We start from the raw sequence: 23,284 nt of genomic DNA, 5'->3' as shown, positions 1-23,284 counted from the left end.
CTGGGTTCAAGCGACTCTCCTGCCTCAGCCTCCCAAGTAGCTGGGACTACAGGCGCACACTGCCACGCCCGGCTAATTTTTGTATTTTTAGTAGAAATGGGGTTTTGCCATGTTGACCAGGCTGCTCTCAAACTCCTGACCTTAAGTGATCCGCCCCCGCCCCCTGCCCCCAGGCCTCCCAAAGTGCTGGGCTTACAGGTGTGAGCCACCACGCCCAGCCAGGTTGCCAGTTTAATTTCCTTATATTGTCACTCTGATCATTTAACTTTCATGCTAAAAACTAATGTCATGCCCTCCCATTTTTTATAGCTTGAGGCCCTTCTGAATGGCATTTGAGATACTCCATGCCATCTCTCTAGCCCTGAACTATGATCCCGTACTAGATTGGAAACTCACAGAAGACAGTGACCACTGATGACAATGACAGATAATGACTGACAATGATAGTGGTAACGGTGATGATAGTAGTTATGAATACCAAAGGCTGCCTAAGTGCTAAGAAACTGTGCCAAGTTTTTTTTTTTTTAAACCTATATTATCTTTAATAAGATCATGTCTGGTTCATTGGTATACTTTTTTTTTTTTTTGTCCCACCTAGCTCTTACCTCAGAAAGATTAGTCGAATGAGTGAAAGATAAACAAGTAGGCCAATGGAGACAGAGTGAGGGTCTTGGTGGGGATAAGTATGTGTAGAATCTGGATTCAGTCTATAGTGAATAGGGTAAAATGGGTCATCTGGATGTGAATTGGCAGGCCCCATTTGAAGGAAACAATTTTGATCTGTTACATTTAAAAATATTTATTGACTTCTGTTTGCTACTTTCCTGATTGTATTTAAGGTTAAATGACACCAGCTAGGAAGCTACAGTTTCCTGGAATCTTTCAGATAATTAAGCCTAAGCCTGGGTAAGGGGAGGGCACAAGATAAGACTGAGGAGAGAAGAAGGCACTAGAGAGAGCAACAATCAAAATGATCTTGAGAAACATGCTTTTTGAGAGCACTGGAATGATTTGGGGGGGGTACAGTGGGAGAGTGAGGTGGGAGAAGAAGAGTGTCTGGTAGGTGTGCCCACTGTCTTCTTGACTGAGAATGTTTAATTGGAAGAGTGGACGCTCAGAGCTCCTACAAAGGCAGAGCAAAGCTTCTTAGCTGACATTGTTTGAGAAATTGCTGGCAGGCTCTGGAATGCTTGTTTGGCTTTCTGTGGTGCCTTTGGTGTCCTAGGGTGCAAATAAACGGGAGAGGCTAGTGTTAAAAACATTTTTAACATTTCTTTTTTTTTTTTTGGAGACAGAGTCTTGCTCTGTCTTCCAGGCTGGAGTGCAGTGGCACGATCTCAGCTCACTGCAACCTCTGCCTCCCGAGTTCAAGTGATTCTCCTGCCTCAGCCTCCCGAGTAGCTGGGACTACAGGTGCCTGCCACCATGGCTGGCTCATTTTTGTATTTCAGTAGAGACAGGGTTTCACCACGTTGGCCAGGCTGGTCTGGAACTGCTGACCTCATGTGATCCACCTGCCTCGGCCTCCCAAAGTGCTGGGATTACAGGCATGAGCCACCATGCCTCGCCTTAACATTTAATTTTTTTTGAGACGGAGTCTCACTTAGTTGCCCAGGCTGGAGTGCAGTGGTGTGATCTCGGCTCACTGCAACCACTGTCTCCCAGATTCAAGCGATTCTTCTGTCTCAGCCTCCCGAGTAGCTGGAATTACAGGCACCCACCACCATGCCTGGCTAATTTTTGTATTTTAGTAGAGACAGGGTTTCACCATGTTGGCCAGGCTGGTCTTGAACTCCTGACCTCAGGTGATCTGCCCGCTTTGGCCTCCGAAAATGCTAGGATTACAGGTGTGAGCCACTGTGCCCAGCCAACATTTAATTTTTATGAGAGTTTTAAAAATTATAAAAATAAGACTCATTCAGTGGAAAAAATTTTTAAAATCCAGTAAAAAGTAAAACGCCCCTCCCACCCCAGCCTCTACAACACATTTTCCAGGGCTAACCACTGTTAATAGTTTGCTACATATTTTTCCATACCTTCTGGTATATAAATACCATGGTTTATTTTAAAAACACAAATGAGATTATACTATACGTATTGCCTTAGTCTGCACCTTTAAGAAATCTGGCCAGGCATAGTGGCTTATGCCTGTAATCTCAGCACTTTGGGAGGCCGAGGTGGGCAGATCGCTTGAGCCCAGGAGTTAAAGACCAGCCTGAGCAACATGGGGAAACCCTATCTCTACAAAAAATACAAAAATTAGCCGGGCATGGTGGCGTGTACCTGTGGTTCCAGCTGCTGGGGAGGCTGAGGCAGGAGGAACGTTTCAGCCCAGGAGGTGAGCTGTGATCATGCCACTGCATTCCAGCCTGGGTGACAGAGCAAGACCTTGTCTCAACCACGCACCCCCCCCAAAAAAAAAAACTGAATCTATTATTGCCGAAGTATTATATTTCTATAGAAGTTGATAGAAACTTATACATGCAATTAAACAAATAGTTACAAAGCAGATATTCATGAAACTATTACCTAGGCTTAGAAATAGAATATTGTGTCTGGGCACGGTGGCTCACGCTTGTAATCCCAGCAGTAGGGGAGGCTGAGGCAGGCAGATCACCTGAGGTCAGGAGTTCGAGACCAGCCTGACCAACATGGAGAAATCTGTCTTTACTAAAAATACAAAAGTAGCCAGGCGTGGTGGTGCATCCCTGTAATCCCAGCTACTGAGGAGGCTGAGGCAGGAGAATTACTTGAACCCGGGAGGCGGAGGTTGCAGTGAGCCAAGATTGCGCCATTGCGCCATTGCACTCCAGCCTGGGCAACAAGAGCAGAACTCCATCTCAAAAAAAAAAAAAAAAAAAAAAGAAAGAAATAGAATATTGCCAACAGCACCCCTCCTTTCCTGATCACTGCTTCCTCTCCCCCTCACAGTGATAATCCTGACTTTTATAGTAATTATTTACTTTCTTTTCTTTATTATACCACCTATGTGTATAGATTCCTAAATAATTTAGTTTATTTTTGCTCATTTTTAAACTTTATGTATACATTATGGTCTGAATGTTTATGTCTCTCCCCATTTTTTTTTTTTTTTGAGATGGAGTCTCACTCTGTTGTTCAGGCTGGAGTGCAGTGGCGTGATCTTGGCTCACTGCAGCCTCTGCCTCCCAGTTTCAAATAATTCTCCTGCCTCAGCCTCCTAAGTAGCTGGGATTACAGATGTGCACCATCATGCCTGGCTAATTTTTTTGTATTTTAAGTAGAGCTGGGGTTTCACCATGTTGGCCAGGCTGGTCTCGAACTCCTGACCTCAGGTGATCCCCCTGCCTTGGCCTCCCAAAGTGCTGGAATTATAGGCATGAGCCACTGCACCTGGCCTCACTTTAGTTTTAATTCACATTTTCCTTGTAATAATAAGATTGAGTGCCATTGCATCTGTTTATTAGCTGTTTGGGTTTCATAATCTGTGAAGTGGCTATTCAAGTATTTTTGCCCGTTTATCTGTTGTATTTCCTGCCCTCCTCTCACTGGTCTGTAGGAATTCCTTATATATGTATTCTGAATACTAATCCTTTGAAGGTTGTGTATGTTACATATATCATCTCCTACTTGGCAGCTTGTCATTTTATTCTTTTGATGATCAAAATTTCTTAATCTCAGTGAAGTCAGATTTATTTACTCTTTTACTTTATGGTTTGTGCATTTTGTATTTTGTTTAAGAAAGGCTTTCATACCTCAAGGTTGTGAATATATTCTCCTGTATTTCCTTGTAAATTTGTCTTTCAAATTTAGATCTGTAATCCACCTGAAACTTATGTTAGTGAAGGATGTGAAATAGGGGGTCTCTACATCGTTTTTTTTTTCATTAATATATTGTTGATATCTCTCCAGCCAACACATAATGATTTATCTCATTATTATTATTATAATATTTATTTTAGAGACAGGATGTTGCTGTGTTGCCCAGGCTGGTCTTGAGCTCCTTGGCTTACTGGATCCTCCTGCCTCAGCCTCCTGAGTAGCTAGGATTGTAGGCCTGAGCCACTGCCCCTGGTTTACCTAATTATTTTTGACAGTAATTAATTTTTCCCAATTTGGCTTTGGAGAAAATTTCCCCCATTTATTTGTCAATACAAATACTGCTATAATTAATATTCTTGTACCTATATCTTTGAGCATCCATGCTAGTATTCTATTGTTGAGATTTCCTAAAGTGAGATTACTAGATTAAAGTTATTATACTCATTTACAATTTTGATACAGCCAAATTTATTTTACTTCCGTCAATAGTGTATAAGGATCCTGATATATCCCATTGTTGATAATATCATAATATCAATCAGTTTAACATTTGCCAATTTAGTTTTTTTTTTTTTTTTTGAGACAGTCTCACTCTGTCGCCCAGGCTGGAGTGCAGTGGCGTGATCTCAACTCTCTGCAACCTCCGCCTCCCAGATTAAAGCAATTCTCGTGCCTCAACCTCCCGAGTAGCTGGCATTACAGGCGTGCACCACTATGCCCAGCTAATTTTTATATTTTTAGTAGAGACGGGGTTTCACCGTGTTGGCCAGGCTGGTCTTGAACTCCTGGCCTCAAACAATCCGCCTGTCTCGGCCTCCCACAGTGCTGGAATTACAGGCGTGAGCCACTGTGCCCAGCTGCCAATTTACTTTTTATATGACACCTAAAAACTGGTAGACTAAACTGGGTGTAGTGATGTGTACCTCTAACCCCAGATCCTTGGGAGGCTGAGGTGGGAGGATCACTTGAGCCCAGGAGTTTGAGACCAAGCTGGACAACATAGCAAGACCCCCTACTCAAAAAACAGAACAAAATAACAAACACAAAACTGCTAGACCGGGGAGGAGTCAAATTCTGTTTGATGCTGACACTGGTGTAATCTTCAGAGATTAATGACCAGGTCTCCAACAGCCCCATCTACCTTCACTTTGGTAAACTGAGGTTTTAAAATCTAAGAATTTGGTTAAACCTTTCCAGTATCAGGAAAATTATATCCTGCTTTTCCTGCTCTTCCTATTTCCCGACAAGTTGACATTGAGTAGAAAGGGCTGAGTTGTGTGCTTATCCTGGTCTTAATTTCACCTCTTTTTTCTATTCTCAACCGTGCTTCATCCCTAGTGATTTCATGGAGTGACTCTGGTATAAGGAAAATCATCCTTTGGAAACTTACTTGTTTTCTTCATATTGCCCTTGAAATGATCACAGGGGCACTGCTTCTTTGGCAGCCCAGACACTGTCATGAGTTTTCTTCTCGGGGCTCTCAGGAACCAATCTGGAACAACAGCATTGCTGCTTAGATGGGAGAGTTAATACATTTGATAGGAGGGAGTAGGACAGAGCTTTAATCGCCATCTTCTGTGCCTTGCATTTCCACTGCAGTGGGGTGGGAAAAGGGGTCAACAGAGAACAGTGTCCATCCAGCTATTTGAATGCCAGTATTTCTGAGTTGTTTCTCTGACAACTTTGGGCAAGGTTTGGGCAAGGGTTTGGGCAAGGGTTTGGGCAAGGGTTTGGTGGCAGGTTTGGAGGGTGCATCAGAATGTCATTACTCCAAAGAATGAGGAGTAAGGCTTGGGTGTCTGCTTTCCGGTGGCTGCTTTCCCTTGGGGAAGCCATTTTGCCTCTCTGCTTTCGGTCTTGCCTATGAGTAAAATAAGGCTGAGAATAGGATTCAGGAAGCTTTTGGAAGGCCAGGAAAAAATAAAAAGCCTTTTGGACGGTAGCTCTGGGTTCTTCAGGAAAAGGATAAAGGGCAGGGGGCAGCCTGATATTTGGCTGGCTTTCCCCTAGACCTTGGAGAAGTCCAGTTCTTTCCTGAGAGTCAGGAAGAAAGTGGGCACAGGTGCTGCATGTGGCAGGCTGTGGAGAGGGGAATGGGTGAGGTCAGCTGAGATAACATCTGCGTTGGTCTCAGAGGGGCCCAAGGGAGAGAGCTGGGGTCATGGTGATGCCATTGCTGTTGTTGATGCTGAGTTACTGACCTTTGCACTCACATTCTTGGCCGCCTTCCTGGAGCCATCTCCTAGAAGCCTGGCCTCTGTCCCTATGGCCTCTGGCGACCCCTGTCGGAAGGAAACAGGTCACATCCAGACACTGGAAAGGGAACAGAAATGATCTTCCCAGCATTGTGCTACCTAGGTCAGCACAGTTCCATTTTTCCATTTTTACTTCAAGAATCTAGGTTACTTCAAGAGACGAATATTTTATTTTTATTTATATTTTTGAGATAGGGTCTTGCTATGTTGCCTAGGCTGGTCTTGAACTCTTGGGCTCCAGTGATCCTCCTGCCTTGGCCTCCCAAAGTGCTAGGATTATAGGTGTGAGCCACTATGCCCAGCTGAGGGGTATTTTAATCAATAAGGGATTGAGGTTTAAAATCTGGCCTATACATAAGCATATTCAAAAATTTAATGATTAAAAAAATCTGGCCTAGAGAAAAGCTTAGCTGAAGGTAGGTGGAGATAGAATGGCTTCTAGATGGAAGACAGGATAAAAGGCAGGGGTTTGTCGAAACCTCCTGCCCTCTCCCCATACCTCACATTAAAATCCTCATGACTTAAAAGAGTGAGAGCGAGGAGGAGATTATTCCTTAAATCAAGATTTTCCCTTGACCTCCAAGTTGCTGGGTTTTTTGTTTGTTTGTTTTTTGAGACAGGGTCTCACTCTGTCATCCAGGCTGGAGTATAGTGGTGCAATCACGGCTCACTGCAGCCCTGACCTCCTGGGTTTGGTTGGTCCTCCCATATCGGCCTCCTGGGTAGCTGAGGCTTCAGGCATGCACCACCACTCCTGGCTAGTTTTTTGTAGTTTTTGTAAAGATAGGGTTTCGCCAAGTTGCCCAAGTTGGTATGGAGCTCATGGGCGTAAGTGATCTGCCCGTCTTGGCCTCCCAAAGTGCTGTGATTATAGGCATGAGCCACCACACCCACCCCAAACCCCAAGTAGCTGTATTTGAATCCAAAATCCCAGTTCAACTATTAAACGATGGTATTTACCTTTGTTCCTCTGGAACAAATACATTCTTCTTTTGGCCTCTATCCGAGCCTGTTTTATTTTCTGATTCTGTCTTATCTCCATTTTTTGATACTTAAAATATTCCTATGACAGGCCGGGCACGGTGGCTCATGCCTGGAATCCCAGCACTTTGGGAGGCCGAGGCAGGCGGATCATGAGGTCAGGAGATCAAGACCATCCTGGCTAACATGGTGAAACCCCATCTCTACTAAAAATACAAAAAATTAGGTGGGCGTGTTGGCGGGTGCCTGTAGTCCCAGCTACTCGGGAGGCTGAGGCAGGAGAATCTCTTGAACCCAGGAGGCGGAAGTTGCAGTGAGCTGAGATCGCACCACTGTACTCCAGCCTGTGCGACAGAGCGAGACTCGGGCCCCCCCACCAAAAAAAAAAATTCCTAAGACAATCAAGGATGATGGATTATAGACTTGAGATTCTCAAGTAAGAACTTGGCTCAGATGATACTTCCTTTGTGGTAGTTTCTGATATTTCCTTTCAGAATGAATTATACCTTCATATGGTTCCCATTGTTGTTGAATGCAGTTGTTATTGCACTGTAATGTTGTTGTTTGAAATCTTTTATGGACTGTATTGTGTCTCCCAAAATTCACACGTTGAATCCGTAACCCCCAGTACCTCAGAATGACTGTATATGGAGATAGGACCTCTAAAGGGGTGATTAAAATCAGGCTGTTATGGTGGGCCCTATGCCAGTCTGGCTGGTGTCCTTATAAGAAAAGGAGATTTGGGCTGGGTGCGGTGGCTCACGCCTATAATCTCAGCACTTTGGGAGGCCGAAGTGGGTGGATCACAATGTCAGGAGTTTGAGACCAGCCTGGCCAACATAGTGAAACCCTGTCTTTACTAAAAACACAAAAATGAGCCGGGCATGGTGGCGCACGCCTATAGTCCCAGCTACTCGGGAGACTGAGGCAGGAGAATTGCTTGAACCCGGGAGGCAAAGGTTGCAGTGAGCTGAGATCGTACCATTGCACTCCAGCTGGGCAACAAAGCAAGACTTTGTCTAAAAAAAAAAAAAAAAAAAAAAAGCAGAGGGGATCCTAGAGAGCTCTTTCATTCTCTTTCCACCTCTTGAAGATAAGAGGAGAAGTCCACTGTCTGCAACCTGGAAGAGGACCCTTGCCAGAACCCAGCTGTGCTGGCACCCTGATTTCATATATCCAGCCTGCAGAACTGAGAGGAATAAATTTCTCTTGTTTATGCCACCCAGTCTGTGGTATTGTGTTATGGCAGTCCTAGCAAACTAAAATAAAATCTTTCTCCTTCACTAGACTCTGAAGCACTGGTTCCGTAGTCATTCAGCTACGTGGTTCCTGACACATGGTAGGCATTTGGTAAATGTTTGTTCAACACGTGGATGGATAAGTTGTTTGGAGAGGACCCTTAGAGATCATATGGTTCAATTCAGGCCTCCTGCTTCCCAGACTTCTGCCACACAGATGGAGGGGGTTGCGTCATTTCCCCAAGGGCTGCTTTTCCAATGTTCTCATGTGCTGTTTTGAGTGTTATCAAAGTAATTTAAGCAGGCATAGCCCCTGCCATCTAAACTTTTCTAACATTTTTACTCTTGCCTGACCTCTACTCCTAGTTCCAGAGAAAAACCACAGAATATTAGACCCCGAAGGAAATCCTAGAGATTATTTAATTGAATTCCTTAATTCTGAAGTTTTTTTTTTTTAGTCTAAATGTAATTTAACTGTTGGAGAAAATTTTGAAAGTACAAACAGAGAAATTATTATTCTTACTGACTGTTGGTATTTTGGCATATTTGTTACCTACATATGCTTTTTATTAATATAGTGATAACCATAACAGGTAAACACATTCTCTTTTTAGGCATGTTGCTGTGTCATCTTCATAACACATTTTTAATGAATGCATAGTACTCTCAATAATTATGTGTTCCAAATTATTTAACTGCTTTCCCATTGCTGAATATTTAGAAAGTTTTATTTTGTAGATGTTGGTAAATTTCTTTGTTCTTGTAACTGTTTTCCAAATTTTAGATTATTTTCTTGGGAGAGAGTTCCCAAAGTGGAATTACTGGGTCAAAAGTTAAGAATTGCTTTCAGAAGAGCTGTACTAATGTTTAATTTTTTTTAATTTAATTAATTATTATTTTTTTTTTGAGACGGAGTCTCGCTCTGTCGCCCAGGCTGGAGTGCAGTGTTGTGATCTTGGCACACTGCAACCTCTACCTCCCGGGTTCAAGCGATTCTCCTTCCTCAGCCTCCCAAGTAGCTGGGATTACAGGCACCCACCACCATGCCTGGCTAATTTTTGTATTTTTAGTAGAGGCAGGTTTTACCATGTTGGTCAGGCTGGTCTTGAACTCTTAACCTCAAGTGATCCGCTCCCCTTGGCCTCCCAAAGTGTTGGGATTGCAGGCATGAGACACTATGCCTGGCCACTTTATACTTTTTCTCTAAACAAATTTATTTTGCAAAACATCCTCATCCTATGCAATATTATCTGTGAAATTACAGGTTTGATGTATGCTTAGTTTTTTTCCTAACATACATTAAAATACATAAGTATTAAAGTAAAAAGAAGCTTATTTACCTTCCACCTAAAATCAGTTTTGGGAACCACTGATACAGTGGCATAAGCATGCACTTTATATCCACATGGGCCTGGGGTCAGCTACTGGCTCTGTCACTTAACTGTGTCGACTTGGACAAGTCACTTGGCTTCTATGATCCTTGATTCCCTGATTTGTGAAAGGAGGATGGTAAAATCCTCCTTGCAGAGTTGTTGGGAATAAGTGAGCTGCTGTGGGAGCCCAGTGCCCAGGCGAGTGTTGAGTACATGATGGTTATCATCGTGGTTATTGCTGTGGAATTCTGGTTATTTTCCAAAGAGAGCATCTATGCTGGAATATTGGGCTTGTGGATTTCTGCTTATGTGGATGTGTAAAGAAGTTACTTCCACTAGTTAGGATTTGTGGTGCATCTGTCATTGTTTTCATTTCCCAGATCCACTACATATTTGCTTTGTGATTTTGGACAAAGTTGTGTAACTTTTCTGTGCCTCATTTTCCTAATTTGTAAGATGTGGTTAATAATAGTACAGTAGTCCTCTCTTATCCACAGGGGATGCATTCCAAGACCCCCAACATACTTCAAGTCTCAGATAGTACCAAACCCTATATATATATATTTTTTTCTACACATATACACTTATGATAAAGTCTAATTTATGAATTAGGCACAGTAAGAGATTAACAATAACTAATAAGATAGAACAATTTTAAAAATATACTGTAATAGGCCAGGTGTGGGGGCTCATGCCTATAATCCCAGCACTTTGGGAGGCCGAGGCAGGCGGATCACGAGGTCAGGAGATCGAGACCATCCTGGCTAACACGGTGAAACCCCATCTCTACTAAAAATACAAAAAATTAGCCGGGTGTGGTGGCGCATGCCTTTAGTCCCAGCTACTCGGGAGGCTGAGGCAGGAGAATGGCGTGAACCCAGGAGGCAGAGCTTGCAGTGAGCCGAGATCGCACCACTGCACTCCAGTCTGGGAAACAAAAGCCTCCACCTCCATACGATATGGGTATTGGTAAAAAAATATATATATATATATATACACACATACACACACACACACACACACACGTATATATACTGTAATAAAAATGATGTGAATGTGGTTTCTGTCTCTCTTTCTTTCTCAAGATAACAATATTTTTGGACCACTGTTGGCGGGTAACTGAAACTGCAATTTAAGTGGGACTACTCTACACGAGTGTGCGTGCGTGTTATTTCCCAGCTCTGACCACTAGAGGGCCTAGGAGCACCAGCACCTACTAGCAATGGGCCTATCAGTCAGTGCCCATGGTCTGTAAATATCATTCTCCCATGAAAGGAACTAGGGCTTCCAGGAAAAATAGCTGATCCAGGGCTGGGGCAGAAAAACAAAAGAGGAGCCAGAAGCTTCTTGTGGTGTCAGAAAGTAAAGAATTGCTCAAAAAATGATGGAGATGTGTCTAAAGGTCACAGAAGCCAACTAGAAGGAGCTCCCAATGGCCAATTTTGGGACAATATGAGCAACATAATAAATAATGATAGCAATGGATTCCAACCCATAAATACTCATGAGTCCATGCTGATATAAATAAATAACTGAACAAATAAATAAATAAGGAAGAAGAGGCTAGGCATGGTGGCTCACACCTGTAATCCCAGCACTTTGGGAGGCCAAAGTGGGGGGATCACTTGAGGCCAGGTATTAGAGACCAGCCTGGCTAACATGACAAAACCCCATCTTTACTAAAAATACAAAAATTAGCCGGGTATGGTGGTGTGTGCCTGTAGTCCCAGCTACTCAGGAGGCTGAGGTGGGAGGATCGCTTGAGCCCAGAAGGTGGAGGTGGCAGTGAGCCAAGATCACACGTCTGCACTCCATCCTAGGCAACAGAGCGAGACTCTATCTCAAAAAAAAAAAAAAAAAAAAAGAAAAAGAAAAATAAATAACTCTTTCTTATAGCAGAATTCCGATTAAATAAATGTAGAGGGAACAATGGAAGTAGAAAATCACTATTTGGCCAACACCACAGTAGTAATTCTTTATAGGAAACAATCATCCATAGATTCTAAAAGTTAATGTTAAAAGTATGATGATGCTGTAACTGGTGAATAACAAGAAAAAAAAGTATGATGAGAAGAAACAGGCTATTTACATATTTCCAAAGTGTCTCTCCACAAGATACTTATTAATTACAATGAGATGAATAGTAACTTTACAGTAGAGAAACCTGGCAGACACCACCTGAACCAAGTGCTTAAAGTGAACTTCATCAGTAATGAGAGATATCGACATCCTGGGGCTCTTGCTGGGATGTCCAGAGAAGGATACATCACTTCTGAAGTATTCTTGCCCAAAATGCGTAGCCGGAAATATCAGACAAACCCATATTCAGGGGGCATTCTACAAAACAACTGGCTAGAACTCTTCAAAAGTGTCAAGGTCCCAAAAGAGAGAGAGAGACTGAGAAACTCTCCCAGGTTGGAGGAGACCTAGGAGATCTGACATTTTATTCAGTGGGATCCCAGATTGGAGTCTGGAGCAGAAAAAGGACATGAGTGGGATGATTAGCAAGATTTGAACATTTGTAGATTAGTTAATATTATGGTATCAATGCTAATCTCTTGGTTTTGATAATCGTATTATGGTTACATAAGATATTGTTTGAAAACAATTGGATGAAGGCTGTACTGGAACTCTATTTTTACAGTATTTTTCAAAGTCTGAAAAATGAAAAGTAAGAAAAAGTAAGAAATGCATTAGATTTGTGAGGACAAATGAGATAATAAGTGTGAAGTGCTTAGAACGATGCTTGTGATATAGGAGTTCTTAATGTGTCTGATATTATAAGTAATTTTATAATTAATATTACAATTAATGAATAATCTGTTATTATAAGTAATTTATTTCCTAATGACCTCATATATTCTCACTTATTTCTATTTCCCTTAACCCTGTGAAAAGCATATTGAGAATGTATGTGATTAAGAGATAAAATAAGATTAGACTTTATTCTGAGATTTATTTTGGGGTTGGAGGAGCTATTATTTCCTTTAGCGACTAAGTGGCTCAGACTCAGGCCAGCATTGCAAAACTTTGCTTGGCTGGGAAACAAGACTTGAGCCCGGCCGCCACCCACCCGACGTCGTTTGTGATGGCGCCCCCTGGTGGCGCAGGGAGCTTTCCCCAGTCCTCACCCTCGTGCTTTAGGAGCGACTTAGAAATTTTACTCAGTCCATTTATTAAACCCTTTCTAGGTCACGCTGCGGATCATTTAATCTTCACAAGTGTATGTGACAAGTGGTATTTTCTTCATTTTAAGATGATAAAACTGAAACTCAAAAAAGTGAGGCGACTTGTCTAGGGTTGCAAAGTGTGTGGCAGAGCCAGCATCTAGGTCCCCCTGACTTCCAAGCTGAGTGTAAAGGTCTAGGTGAGTCTAAAAGTGTGGCCATGCAGAGAACTATTGGTGTAGAGCAGTGGTTGTTGACCGAGGGTGGTTCCCCCTCCGGGGACATTTGGCAATGTCTAGAGATATTTTTGGCTTCCATAACAGGGGTTTGGATGAGGGAGAGGGAAGGCTGCTATTGGCATGTAGTGGAGAGAGGCCACGCGGATGCTGCTGAACATCTCACAATGCACAGAACAGCCCCCACCTCAAGGAACTGTTCAGCCCAAATGTCAGTAGAGCTGCTATGAAGCCCTGGTTTGATTTAGCAACCTGAGGATGCATTCTTGCAGTTAGCTCATGTTTGCTGAGTACTGAGCTGGATAGCGTGAGGGATATGGAAACTGCACCAGTCTATGCCATCAAGTAGTTTGCAGCCTAGAAGGACAGGGGGTGGAGGCAGGAAAGGCACATGAAGGCCCTCAATATAAGGCAGCAGATGATAAGTGCAAGAAGAGAGTGTCCAGCAGGGCTAAGCCAGCTCTCAGGAGGGAGACCACATGTCTGGCTGTGGGAGGAACTGAAGGAAGCTGTGGGAAGGTGGTTTTGAGCTGGGTGTGTGAGCAAAGTTGAGCTGGTGGAAAAACACAAGACCTGTTCAGGGAAGGGCAAACAGGTTAGTTTGGGTGGAGAAATAGTATTTTTTAGTGAGTAGAGGGAGGTACACTGGAAAGGCAGGTTGGGGCTAGAGCTTTGAATCCAGGCAGAGGACTCTAGCCTGGGTGTCTGTCATAGTGATAGAAAAGTCTTCCCTTTCGGAATAGTGGTCTAGGCCCTAGGGCTATGGGGCTTAACAGCTTCCGGAGCACTCTCTCCACAAAGGAGGGGATGTTGGAAATTGGGGTGGAGAAGGGAGAATACCTCCTGATTTTAGGACCAAGTTGATGCTGAGTATGTAACAAAGCCATTTCACCTCAAAGTGGCCTTTGGGGAGATGGTGCTCACAAGTGGAAATGTACATGGGGATCAGGTCTCTTCTGCGTGGTTGCTCTGTGAAGGGCTGGCCCACTTTATAGTGAAAGCTGGAGCAGATTTGGAACCCCTAAGCTAAGTAAGGTTGGCTTCCCAAAATGTGAGCTGTTATAGCAGGGCTTGCTATGGATAAAACTTCAAATATGGACACTACCTGGTGACAGACTTTTTCTAGTTTATTATGTTACCAGCAAATAGCATTAAGACATGTTGGTGGCATTCTGGTGCACAGTAAAGAATATAAGCAAGGACTTCCTGATCTTCTATAAAGGTACCATTGCTTTCAACACCCTCCCACCACCATCATTAAATTTAGCCATGAGAATTATGTTACTCTTTTGGAAAAGTGTTGGGGGAGAAGGCATGGGAGCAAATCTTTGTTGAGCTAGTATATACATACATACGTACGTGTGTGTGTGAGGGGGATCAGCTACAATTGCAGATATTTTCTTTTCTTTCCTCTTTTTTTTTTTTTTTTTGAGACAAGAGTCTCACTCTGTCACCCAGGCTGGAGTACAGTGGTGCCATCTCGGCTCACTGCAGCCTCCGCCTCCTGGGTTCCAGCAATTCTCCATCCTCAGCCTCCTGAGTAGCTGGGACTACAGGTGTGTGCCACCAGGCCTGGCTAATTTTTTGTATTTTTAGTAGAGATGGGGTTTCCACGTGTTAGCCAGGATGGTCTCGATCTCCTGACCTTGTAATCTGCCCTGCCTCTACCTCCCAAAGTGCTGGGATTACAGGTGTGAGTCACCGCACCCGGCCAGTTGCAGATATTTTCACATACAAAATCTCGTTTAACTCTCTCAACATCGTTTGGGTGTAAGTACAGTTTGCTGTTTTTGGTAAAGGAGGAAACTGGCATTGAGAAAGGCTCACTTGCCCCAATCCCGCATAGCTAAGAGAAGCTGCATTTTGATGTGTCTGTGGCCTATTTTGCCACATTTCCTCCCCCCGTTTTCCCCTTCATAGAGTCTTGTTTACCTGGATTCAGGCTGCTAGAGACCATGGACATCAGCATTAGTGGCAGCAACAGGAGGAGGGAAGAGATTAGAACTTTCATTGCAACTGTCGGTGCAGCTGTAAGTTGCTTGAAGAGTGTAATGGAAGGTTCCCTGTTGGAGGCTCCTGATTGCTGGGGATGACTCAGGTCAGGGTACTCAGCCTGGCGGTCTATGATTTAGTCCCAGGCCAGCGTTCCCATTCGAGGGCGAGAACAGGTGAGGTGACGCTGTCTTGCTGTTAGGTAACAGATTAGACCATGTGCTTTATGGGAATCTGGGAGGTGAAACTGGTCAAACAAAAGAAATTCAGCATTCTTAAGAACAAAAGAAGGTGACTGATAACTTGGCAGCCGTGCCAGTTCTCTCCTGTACTCTTTCCCGCCTCCTCACACCCCAATGCCTCATGATTTCTTCCTCAAATCTTTTTTTCTCGCTTGGATTTCCTTATACCTTTCAATGACCCTCTCTATCTGAATATTTGGCAGGAAAGTGGGTATAAGTGTTGGTAGAAGAGACTTTGACAAGGTCTGTTTCCCCTCTGTGCTCCTGCTCCCATCCTTGGCAAAATATCGGCAATAGTAGTGTTGTTGCCTGGGAAGTTGCCCTGTCCTCTCTCTGTTCACAATTCCCTCCAATTCTGCAGCCACATAAGGTGGCAGCAGAGCAGGATCCAGGACAAGAGGCAGCTCCCCTGCCCAGAACACCGCCCCTGGAGCAGTGGGTGACACCAGGCCTCCTTGTGTGTCCATCGGGAAGGTGGCCATGGCTTAGTTGTTCTGGTCTAAAGGGGAGGGAACTGGGTTGGCGGAAGAGACCCCCAGAGCTGCAGGTCCCAGAGGGTTTGAGAAACAGGAGCCATAGGAGGGAAGGAGCCCTGAAGTGTGTTTGCCCAGCTGCTGGGGCGCCTGGCTCCAGCACTTGTTTGGAAATGGCCCAGGGCAAAAGAAGAAAGGTAATAATACTTGAAGTTAACATTAGGGGCATAGAATATCAGCACTCACTAAACTTGACATTTATTTGAGACTTTAGGAAATGTACTCAAAGGGAGAGGAGAGGCTGGGCTTGAATGCTGGGTGATACTCATGGGAGCTGAAGGGAAGGCTAACAAGGGGGCCCTTTTTTGGAAGCCTCCAGGCAGGAGTGAGAGCAGGGGGTGTGACTTTGTTTCCCTGAGAGGAGGAAAGAGGAAAGGCATGAGTCAAAGCTCTTTGATTTTGTTTGACCATTTTTTTTTCTCCACGTTTTCAAATTATCTCGGCCTGTTGACTTGTCACAGAGTTGATTGTGGACTTTGCTACTGCAGTGTTTATAAAGCACTGCAGGGGCCAGGGACTGCTAGGACTGAGCCTGTGTCCAAGTTGAAGACTCAGGGTGGGCCTAAGCTTGTTCTGATGCAAATCACTGATGTGGCTTCTTTCTGGAAAATTCTAAAACCAGGGAGATGACATCCATTTCATAAAGCCTAGAGATATGAGTGCAGTCATCTCTCAAAGTGGCAAGAGTGCAGGGGGACTGAGAGGGACTTGGTCGGGTGGAACTTGAGCTGGAGGTCGGGGAGGATTTGGGTTGGTGGAGGGCAGAGAGGAGGGCCATGCAGAGCAGGGGTGTGTTGTAGGAGAGGTGCCCCTGGAGCTCATTGGATGGGGATCTTAGAGGACAGGAGCTGTTCGTGTTCATTTTTGTATTGCCTGAACTTACACAGGGCCTGACACTTTGGGAGTATTCTATAAATGACTGTTGAATGGAATGATGGTTTTGTAGCCCATTAACTGGGCCTGATATATTAGAAAGTGTGCGAAAATGTAGCCCATTAGCAGAAAGAAAATCTTACTGAAAAACCGTCCCATGTACAAATGGAGCCTGGTGTGGACACTTTACTTACGCTGCTGAGTTCTGCATCAGTCCACACCGAGGCCACCGCAGGGGCCGGGAGCTCCTCCTCAGACCTTCCTCCGGTGCCTCAGTCTCTTTACCCCCCTATTCTCCCAGGTCCTGCTCCCTGTCAATTCACTCCATCTGGTTTCCCCTCCATGCACTTGGGGTGGGTGTTGCATCCTGTGTCCCATTGGAGGGGGCTTCTGGTCTGTTAGGTCTATTAATATAAAACACCCCCAAGACAAATGGACTTTTTTCTTGTTAACACGACAACTTCTTATAACGCATCTCAAGAACATTATTTGTGTCAAGAGTCTCTCTGATGTACAGAGGCCCTCCCTCCCCCAGGAAGGAGGTCAGGGGAAGTTAGGAGAAAACACCGCCCTGCCTGGGTTACTTATTTCCCTCTTCTACAGTGTACTTGGTAGACGTTCAAAGACGTTCAAAAATATTTGTTGACTTTGTCCATGATCCACATGGCTCTCATAGAGTCATTTATTCACACATACATTCAGTGAGACTTTGAGCACCTAGTGTGTGCCTGGTATTTGCTAGACGGGGGATGCTGAGATCAGGTGTGCTGCTGTCTCTGAGGAGCTCTCACTATACAGCTGCACCTAGGGTGACCAAATCCACCTGCCCCACTTTACAGACATGGAAATTAAAGTGCAGGGAAGTTATAGGATTAGTTCAACAACACAGTCAGTAGCCTCAAAGTTACAGGAGTAAATCAAGTTTTCTGACTTGCTGGATTTTCTATTAGTGTGCAGCTACCTGGCTGCTGCAGGTGCAGACATGGTGAGCTCCAATAGGAGAGAGGACGTTCAGAGTGAAGTGGGAGCCCTGAGCACCCTGGATTAGCCAGGAGGACATGCCAGGTCCAGCTGTGACCGCACAAAGGACCATCAGGGATATTGCATTCTCTTTTTCACTTTGAGCTTGAAATGAAGAAAACTGATCCCAGGAAGCCAAGAGTGGAAGATTTTTCACAGGGGATTAGTGAGATGCGTCAAAAAGCCTGTTTTGGATGGGTGCCTGTAATCCCAGCACTTTGGGAAGCTGAGGTGGGAGGATGGCTTGGGCCCAGGAGTTTGAGACCAGTGTGGGCAACATGGTGAGACCCTGTCTCTATAAAAAGTTTTTTTTTTTTTTTTTAAAAAAAAGAAAACCCTTTTCTGATGTCTGTCATGGTGTTTCTCACTGAATGGTAATGGTCTGACTTTGAGTGGGTTTCATCCATAGCCTGGAGCTCTGTGAGGCAGGGACCAGGTGTGATTCACCTTTGTCTCTCCGGTGACAGTACACAGCAGGCTCCAATAAATATTTCTTACAAAATAAAACTGAATAAAAAGTAGACACCTGCACAGGTGTGGGATGGCTAAGCAGCAGCAGAAGCAGGAAAAGTTAGCGTCCCCAGATCAGCTGATATAGCGTTCAACTTCTAGATAGAGGTGAGGTGCCAGGACGGGGATGGGGTTCCTGTGGCTCTGCTGTTCTGGGGGACACCCCTAGGATTCAGAGTGTTGGCTGTGATTGCTGCACTTCACTTGCCCGTGGGAAAGTGAGCAGGGGGTGTGGGGCTTCAGGTGACCCTATGTGGGAAATGGCCGAGGGAAGATGGGGTAGGTGGCACATAGAGGTTGTTTTTTTATTTTTTTTATTTTTACTTTTGAGATGAAGTTTCATTCTTGTTGCCCAGGCTGGAGTGCAATGGCACAATCTTGGCTCACTGCAACCTCTGCCTCCCAGGTTTAAGCAATTCTCCTGCCTCAGCCCCCCGAGTAGCTAGGATTACAGGCATGTGCCACCATGCCCGGCTATTTTTTTTTTTTGTATTTTTAGTAGAGACAGGGTTTCTCCATGTTGGTCAGGCTGGTCTTGAACTCCCGACCTCAGGTGATCCGCCCACCTTGGCCTCCCAAAGTGCTGGGATTACAGGCATGAGCCACTGTGCCCGGCCAAGGTTGTTTACCAATATTTGAAGGTCGGTTGTATGAAAAAGTGTTAGACTTGGCCGGGCGCGTTGGCTCATGCCTGTAATCTCAACACTTTGGGAGGCTGAGGCAGGCAGATCACCTGAGGTCGGGAGTTTGAGACCAACCTGGCCAACATGGCGAAACCCCATCTCTACTAAAAATACAAAAATTAGCCGGGCGCAGTCGCGGGCACCTGTAATCGCAGCTATTCAGGAGGCTGAGGCAGGAAAATCGCTTGAATCCAGGACGGGGAGGTTGCAGTGAGCCAAGATTGTGCCACCGCACTCCATCCTGGGCGACAGAGCCAGACTCTGTCTCAAAAAAAAAAAAAAAAAGGAAAAGAAAAAATGTTAGTGTCACATGCATCCATGTGAAGAGACCACCAAACAGGCTTTGTGTGAGCAATAAAGCTTTTAATCACCTGGTACAGGCGGGCTGAGTCCGAAAAGAGAGTCAGTGAAGGGAGTTAGGGATAGGGCAGTTTTATAGGACTAGGGTAAGCAGTGGAAAGTTACAGTTAAAGGGGGTTTTTCTCTTGCGGGCATGGTGGGGAGATCCTAAGACTCATTGTCCAGAAGAAGAATGTCACGAGGTTGATTGATAGATCAATTGGTACAGGGCAGGATCAAGTCATGATAGAATGTTGTAAGGTTGGTCGATCGGTTAAGACAGGAGTTGGCTGTTTCCCTTCTTTTGTACTTTTCGGTTGCCTCAGGCCATCTGGATGTATACATGCAGGCTTGGGCTCAGAGGCCTGACATTCCTGTCTTCTTATATTAATAAGAAAAATAAAACAAAATAGTGTTGAAGTGTTGGGGTGGCGAAAATATTGTTTTTAGGATGGTATGGAGAGATAATGGGCCATGTTTCTCAGGGCTGCTTCAAGTGGGATTAAGGGCTGCGTGGACACCTTAAAGAAAATTTTCTAATGGGTTACATGGAGTAGAAGTTGAGGCTGTGGGGAGATCTTGGGGCAGAGGTTGGTACTGTGGGGTTGTTAAAAGTAGCATTTGTCATATAGAATGATTGATGATGGTCTGAATGCGATTTTGTATGAATTGAGAAACCAAACGGAAGACACAAGGCCCAAATAAGAGAAGGAGAAAAAAAGGTGCCAGAGGACTAAGAATTGGGAGGACCCAGGACGTCCAGTTAGAGAGTGCCCAAGGGGGTTCAGCATAATTACTTGCTTGGTTGGCGAGTTTTTGGGCTCTAGCCTTGAGTTTTTTTATGTTGTCATATACTAGGCCAGACTGATATAGGTAAAAGCAACACTCTTCATTTAAAAATATACAGAGTCCTCCTTTTTCAGCAGTGAGTAAGCCTCAGCAGTTTTGGAGGACAACTGCAGCTAAAGAGTCAACCTGGGCCTGAAGGACTCGTAGAGTTTGTGATATGTCTGTGATGCTAGCAGAGAAGTCATTACATAGGCTATGGAAGGTCGTGACAGAGGCTGACATGCCTGCTATTCCAGTTCTGAGCGCAATAGCGGAGGCAGAAAGTCCTAAACCGACAAGTAAGGGAATTAGTGGAATAACCTTTTTTTTTCTGTCGTGTTGGTGTCATGAGGGGAACAGGAAGCTTTTCAGTCCTATTCACAAATTGAATTTTGGGAGTAAGGTAAACTAGTGTGCATGTGCCTGTCCAATTAGAAGGTAGACACATGTAGGCAGAGGATCCACAGAGGAAGAAGAGACCTTGTGCAAGGCGAAACTGGAAATGCAAAGTAAAAAGATGAGCAGGAATACTAAAAGAGGTGTCTTGTACTCAGACTCCTAGGGATCCAGCTAGGGCGGCAGCCGTCAGAGGTTGTAATGGGGACTGATGGGGTAACTGCGTAGAGGGGGAGGCTCGATTTTCATGGTGTGTGAGAAAATGTTGAGTGTCTATGAGCAACCTTTCACTGTTATTTATAGGACTGGGTATAAGCAAACAAGAAGAGGGCCTGGGAGGAGAGTCTGATGAGCAAGGGGAAGGTAGCCAAGGATGGAGTGAAATACAGGGTAAGTGTCTTCCTAGGCAATAGTAACTGCTAATGTTTTTAAGTTTGCCAGTATTGATAGAGGGCTTGTCTGTAAAACGGAGCTGGGAGGCTCCAGTTATTTCAATGGTATGTGTAGTTGGGCTTTGGAGATGAAGAGTGAAGGAACATGGAGAAGGTGAAAGGTTACCTAGGGGAATTCTAGTGGGTCTTTGCCAAGAGATACATAACGGAGTGGCCACAGGAATAGTAGTTTGTGTTGTGAAGGGTCCAAATATGGGGGGAGTAGAGTTGATATAAGGAGAAAGGTTTTTAAGTAAGTGTGGAAGATAGTCGCCTAGAGGGCTGGTGTCTGGGACAAGGTTGGGGCCGAGCAAGAAAGTGCGTCTGTGTAAAAGTTCAAACAGACTGTACCCTGTAGCATCTCGAGGACAGGCTCTAATTCTGAGAAGGGCAAGAGGTAAAAGTACTGTCCAGTCCTTTTTAAGTTGGAGACTGAGCTTGGTGAGGTATGTCTTTAAAAGACCATTAGTCTGTTCTACCTTTCCTGAAGATTGAAGACGGTAAGGGATATGAAGTTAGACTTATTTCAGCCTACAGAGAGTAGGACGAGAATTGGTGAGTATGTATCAGACACATTTTGGCTCAGGATGGAAAAGAACTGTCACAGTAAAGTAAGTTTCCTTGGGAAATTACAAGTTTACTGGTGGAGTTCAGGCCTGAACCGGGTGTCTCAAATACTTGTTAGAGTGATTTCTAAGGTTACAAGGGCAGAGCTTGGCTTGAAACCAGGTTTCTCACTGATACCACATATTAGGTATTATACAAACTGTCATTTGCAATGAGACACGGCCCTATGATGCATCCTGAGCTCTCTGACAGTTACTTCCTGTCTTTGTGGGCGATTGTGATTTTATCTCCTTTGCAACCTGGACTTTGCCCCCCACCCTTTGCTCTTGCCAGCCCTCCCACTTCCTTTACTGGTGACAAGGTTTAAGTGCATTTACTGATGATGGTCACAAGGTGGCAGCACTGCCCCACTGGTGTTTCCTAAGACCTCTGCTCGGAGGTGGGCCAGTCTAAGACGCTGTTAGGATTAAGGAGGGCATGAATGAGGCTAAAGGTAAACTTTATTTTCCTTTTTTTCTCCTGTGAAGTAACAGAATTTGAGGTGAGTGTGAAGTAATTGCATTTTAGAACTGGAAGTGCCATGTGCGGTGGCTCATGCCTGTAATCCCAACACTTTGGGAGGCTGAAGCAGGAGGATGGTTTGAGCCCAGGAGTTCCAGACCAGCCTGGGCAACATGGTGAGACCTCATCTCTACAAAAAATAAAAAAATTAGCCGGGCATGGTGACACATGCCTGTGGCCCCAGCTACTTGAGAGCCTGAGGCAGGAGGATTCCCTTGAACCCAGGAGGTCCAGGCTGCATTAAGCTATGATCCTGTCACTGCATTCCATCCAGCGTGGGTGACAGAATGAGACTGTGTCTCAAAAAACTCCAAAAATGAATACAAAATAAAAAAGATCTGATAGAAATGCTTCACAAACTTTAATGTGCTCACAGATCACCCAAAGATCTTGTTTAAATGCAGATTCTGGCCGGGCGCGGTGGCTCACGCTTGTAATCCCAGCACTTCGGGAGGCCGAGGTGGGCGGATCATGAGGTCAGGAGATTGAGACCACGGTGAAAACCGTCTCTACTAAAAACACACACAAAAAATTATCCGGGCGTGGTGGCGGGCGCCTGTAGTCCCAGCTACTCAGAGAGGCTGAGGCAGGAGAATGGCGTGAACCCGGGAGGCGGAGCTTGCAGTGAGCCGAGATTGCGCCACTGCACTCCAGCCTGGGCGACAGAGCGAGACTCCGTCTCAAAAAAAAAAAAAAAAAAAAAATGCAGATTCTGATTCTTTTGGTGGGGTCTGAGATTCTGCATTTCTTTTTTTTATGATTGGCATTTTCACAAGATTCTGCATTTCTAAGGAGCATTTGGACGATGTCATTGCTGCTGGTTGGTGGACCACACTTTGAGTAGCAAGGCTTGAGTATCATTTAGAGATTAATTCTCACTGCATCTGATTTATGGATGAGGACAGACTGAGGTGTGGAGGAGGAATAGAACTTGCCCTCCATAGCCATGCCCTCACTGCATGACTTTTTGCGTTTAAACCCAGGGCTTCAGCCTCTTTGTCCAGTCCTTGCCTCATGCATCACATGGCCCCTTCACTGTTGTTGGTGGCATCTCTTTAGCTTAGGAACTCAGAACCCCATTTTTATTACCCATTCTGGGCTTGGCTCAACATGTCACTTTGACTGGTTCTCCCCTTACTCAAAACCTTCACTGACTCTTCTGTAATTCACAAGATCAAGTTCGAATATCTGTGTCCAGTGCTCATGCCTGTACAACATATGTATGATCCCCCTTTAGCAAGCTTACCTAACTTCCCTG

General features: G+C 44.7%; 2 protein-coding genes across 2 annotated transcripts in view; one reads left to right on the top strand and one right to left on the bottom strand.

Annotated features, from left to right (window-relative positions):
• Positions 1–23,284, top strand: part of LOC116480610 (carcinoembryonic antigen-related cell adhesion molecule 1-like) — a 1,172,951-nt gene that overhangs the window by 629,379 nt on the left and 520,288 nt on the right.
• Positions 441–15,192, bottom strand: CXCL17 (C-X-C motif chemokine ligand 17). Its single transcript, XM_032172814.2, has 4 exons — positions 14,984–15,192; positions 6,003–6,083; positions 5,192–5,293; positions 441–1,221 (listed from the first exon to the last, which is right to left on the bottom strand). Exons 1-4 carry the CDS (start codon positions 15,060–15,062, stop codon positions 1,124–1,126), a joined length of 360 nt encoding a protein of 119 aa, XP_032028705.1. The 5' UTR covers positions 15,063–15,192; the 3' UTR covers positions 441–1,123.

Source organism: Hylobates moloch, unplaced genomic scaffold, assembly GCF_009828535.3.
Source record: "Hylobates moloch isolate HMO894 unplaced genomic scaffold, HMol_V3 SCAFFOLD_13, whole genome shotgun sequence".
NCBI lineage: Eukaryota > Metazoa > Chordata > Mammalia > Primates > Hylobatidae > Hylobates > Hylobates moloch.
Note: the sequence above shows the minus strand (reverse complement) of the source record. Positions and strands in the feature narration are given on the sequence as shown.